We start from the raw sequence: 4,122 nt of genomic DNA, 5'->3' as shown, positions 1-4,122 counted from the left end.
AGAGAGGTGAGGGCGGGGCCAGGTCCAGAAGCGGTGCTCCTGGGGCCCAAGAAGGGCACTGAGTTTTTCTGGGTGAAAAGGATCAGGAAGCAGTATTGGTTCCCCAGGTGTCTGGGGCCCCAAGACTAGGAATGGCACAGGGCCCAAACTAGGAGTAAAGAACAGCAGGGGAGATGGAAGGGTGAATGAGGCTGGGGGAGTCAAGGTGCAGAAGGCCGTGCAATAGACCTAGGCCAAGAGGCCTGACGACAGGAGAGCAGGTTAGGAGAGTTAGCTGGTGGTGCAGGTCCATGGAAGCAGAGAGAGGTGAGGGCGGGGCCAGGTCCAGAAGCAGTGCTCCTGGAGCCCAAGGAAGGCATCAAGCTGGCCTGCATGAAAAGGATCAGGAAGCAGCACCGGTTCCCCAGGTGTCTGGGGCCCCGAGACTAGGAACGGCACAGGGCCCAAACTAGGAGTATAGAACGGCGGGTGGGGGGGGTGGAAGGGTGAATGTCGCTTAGGGAGTCCGGGCCCAGAGAGCTGCGCTATAGACTTACCCCAAGAGGCCTGAGGATAGTAGTGCAGGCTAGGAGAATTAGCCGGTGGTGCAGACCCAGGGAAGCAGAGAGAGGTGAGGGCAGGGCCAGGACCAGAAGCGGTGCTCCTGGGGCCCAAGAAGGGGACTGATTTGGTCTGGGTGAGAAGGATCAGGAAGCAGTATTGGTTCCCCAGGTGTCTGGGGCCCCAAGACTAGGAATGGCGCAGGGCCCAAACTAAGAGTATAGAACGGCGAGGGAGGGGGGATGGAAGGGTGAATGTGGCTTAGGGAGTCCTGGCGCGGAGAGCTGCGCTATAGACTTACCCCAAGAGACCTGAGGATCAATAAAATATTTTTTTAAAAAGGCATTTCCTCTGAACATGAGTCACATGATTATGGATGACTATTTGCTTCTTAAATGTACCTACTACTTGGATGACCATAGACATGTTTTAATACTCCCTTAGGGAAAGGAGCTACTTTCAGCAAAGGAAAATAACTCAGTTCTACAGAAGTGTGTAAAATACAAAAAAAGATTAGAAATCAGTAAGGGGGTGTATATTAATATAAAAACCATTCTGCCTTCCCATAAAACCAGCTGGGAACTTTTCAAAAGACCTTAAAGTTTCCACTGGTAATAGGAGAAAGGTTGATAAATATGACATCAGAAGCCTCACCCCTCCAAATGAATAGACTGATCTAGATGTATATTACTTCCTTTCAAAGCAGTTGTGAGCTGGGGATGTAGCTCAGTGACAGAGCAATTGCCTAGGCTTAATCTCCAGCACAATAACAAGAATGTGGTGGCACAGGCGTTTAATCCCAGCACTCAGGAGGCAGAGGCAGATGGATCTTTGTGAAATCAAGGCCAGCCTGGTCAACAACAGCTAAATTCTAGGTCAGCTGCAGCTACAGAAAGACCCTGACTCAAAAAACTAAAAAAACAAGAGACACTAGCAAAAGGCAGTTGCTCCATTTTTCCAAGTATCCTCTTTGCCTGTTTTCACTAATAGTGGTCATCTTAATCAATCATAACAAATTTTCCGCCTTATCAGTCTTATCTCCAATGGCAATAATCCAAAAGGAATTATAAAGTAAAAAAGTGAGAAAACCACAGAATTTACCACCATCAGTCAGCAGAGCTCTGCAGAGAATGCTTCGGACCCACAGCTCTTGGGCTGATGGCACCTATAGCTCCCCAAGTGGCTGCATTCTGCTCACTCCCCAGGTCATTTTCCCTTCCTCCCAGGGCAACATCTCTTTGGAGGCTCCTCAGCAAATCTATGTCTCCAGTAAACTATATCTACTCGTGTCCTCATGAAATTCTTCTGTTGATTTCATTCAGTCTTCTCTCTGTTAATTCTTGTTCTTGTGCTGGACAAGTTTGGTGTCCACACAAACAATCCATCTGATATATTCTTTTTTTTTTTTTTTTTCATAATCACCCTTGCTCCAGTAAGCTTCCGTCCAGAAATCACATGGCTTCCTCTCTTTTCCGCTCATGTCCCTACTCCTTGGTGCATACTTTTGTCAAGATTCCTAATATCCCATCCTCCAGGTCTTCTTGTAGTGTCTGTCCTGCAAATCCATATCCCCACTTATAATATTCCAATCAACCACGCCCTGGTCTAGGCAGCAAAGGGTACTTGGGAAAGGCAAAGAAAGTGTATCTCCTCTGAAAAAGAGGAGCTTCCTCTTCCATGTCAAGGGCTAATCTGTTCCAAAACTTTCACTTCCTTGAGAGCCATATACCATTCATCACTCTTTATTTCACCCTGTTTCCTTGCTCAGTTAAACAACTAGATTATATACCACCCACTTTAAAAATCTTTTCTTCTTTAAAGTTCTTTAAACAGTACTCATCCTTCACATGAATTTCATTAACAAAATAAACCAGGGAAATGGATTTTATAAGTTAGCTTACCTCTCATCTCTGGTTCATAGCTCAGTGAACTTGGTTTGTGAACCCTATATTGTTTTAAGAGTTTTTTGTCCCAGGCACCACAATTCAAAGGGCTCGCCAAACGCAAAAACTCCCTAAAGAGACAAAGCAAAGTTATTTGATTGAGAATATTATATAATAAGATGCCACACCAAAAAGATGGGATTTAGTAATTTATAATAGAGTAGTTAAAATACAAAAGAAAGTTATTACATGACACACAGTATTAACTCCATAATACAATCATCGTGTCCCTACACAACTACTACGCATTTCCCAATATGCACTTTTTTTTGAGATAGAGTCTCATTCTGTAGACCTGCGTGGCCTAGAACTTTTTAGCCTTGAATTCACAGAGATCCACTTCCTTCTACTCCCAAGTGCTTGGGTTAAAGGCATGCACCACCATGCCTGCCCCCAATATACATTTTTCATAACTTAAAAATGCTTCAGAGTGTCCAAGTTCCATTACATCAACTTATATGAAAACCTATGGTTTTCTCTTCTATGTCTCATTGAAATGTGCTTTGATTCCTCTCCTTTCTTAAAGGTTTCTACATTCAGAATATTCCAAAATCCGGGTTACAGAGATGGCTTAGTGGCTAAGAGCACTGGCTGTTCTTGGAGTACACAGGGGTCTGAATCTTTGTACCCACATGGTGGCTAACAACCATCCATAACTCCAGTTCGAGGGGATCCAATGTCCTCTTCTGTCCTCAATGGGCACTGCACGACATGAGTGCACTTACACACATGCAGGTATAACACTCATACACATAAAATAAAAATAAATAAATCAAAAAGAAAATTTAAAAAATGAAAATTATAAAATCCAGCTGATCTTAATCCTTAAAACCATCTCAAATATGCCATTTTCTCTCTGTTCCTCTAATATTACCCAGATAAACCACTATTTTTGTAATCTTTAAAATTTTTTATTTATTTTTATTTTGTGTGTTTTGTTTTGCCAAATATATGTAAGTGCATCTTTGATTCAATGCCCATGGAGACCAGTAGAGGGTGTCAGATCCCAGGGAATTGGAGTTCTGGACAGTTCTTAGCCCCTGTGTGGGTGCTGGGAATTGAACCTGGGTCCTCTACAAGTAGAACAGCCAATGCTCTTAATCACTCAGTCATCTCTCCAGCCCCAATTTGTTCTTTGTATTCTTAAGAGTTTTCATTGCCTCCTCTTGCTCCAACCTTGTCCCAGTGCAATCTACTCACTAGTATCTTTCAAAATTAAATCTGCAGCATGCCATTGTATTCCTGAAGACTGCAGTGGCTGCTCATCCCTGGAGGGTAAAAGCTCAAACTCCACACAGACCTGGCACAGACCACCACACATGAGGTGATTTCTACTTCTCTTTTCACCTTCACTGCTTTCATTTTGTCCACAATCTCAAATTTGACCCAAGGTGTACTTTTCCTAATTCCGTATGAGGGCTGTATCAATTAGTGGACCATCATGTTTGTCTTTTTCATTGCTAAGCATATTCTTTCCCTTGGATTTAATCTGTTAACTGCTTTCCATACTTTATTTCTAAACTGCCATTTCCTCTGTAAAGCCTCATCTAAGCTACCCTCCTGGAAATTTCTGGATAAGTTTCCTTAAATAAAACGGCTATTATAGAGTATTATGCTCTACAATATTTCATAATTTCTA

The 4,122-nt window shown here is 43.1% G+C and overlaps 1 protein-coding gene across 7 annotated transcripts in view; it reads right to left on the bottom strand.

Moving 5' to 3' along the window:
- The window catches only part of Wdfy3 (WD repeat and FYVE domain containing 3), a 269,996-nt gene that overhangs the window by 119,508 nt on the left and 146,366 nt on the right, over positions 1 to 4,122 (bottom strand). For all 7 annotated transcript variants that reach the window (XM_017802846.2, XM_017802849.2, XM_029555330.1 and 4 more), the window contains one exon: positions 2,442 to 2,554. In XM_017802846.2, coding sequence (XP_017658335.1) covers positions 2,442 to 2,554 — 113 coding nt within the window. The remainder of the gene's footprint in view (positions 1 to 2,441; positions 2,555 to 4,122) is intronic.

Source organism: Nannospalax galili, unplaced genomic scaffold, assembly GCF_000622305.1.
Source record: "Nannospalax galili isolate Female #2095 unplaced genomic scaffold, S.galili_v1.0 scaffold405, whole genome shotgun sequence".
NCBI classification, from domain to species: Eukaryota; Metazoa; Chordata; class Mammalia; order Rodentia; family Spalacidae; genus Nannospalax; species Nannospalax galili.
The sequence above is the reverse complement of the archived record's forward strand: the minus strand, read 5'-3'. Positions and strand labels throughout refer to the sequence as shown.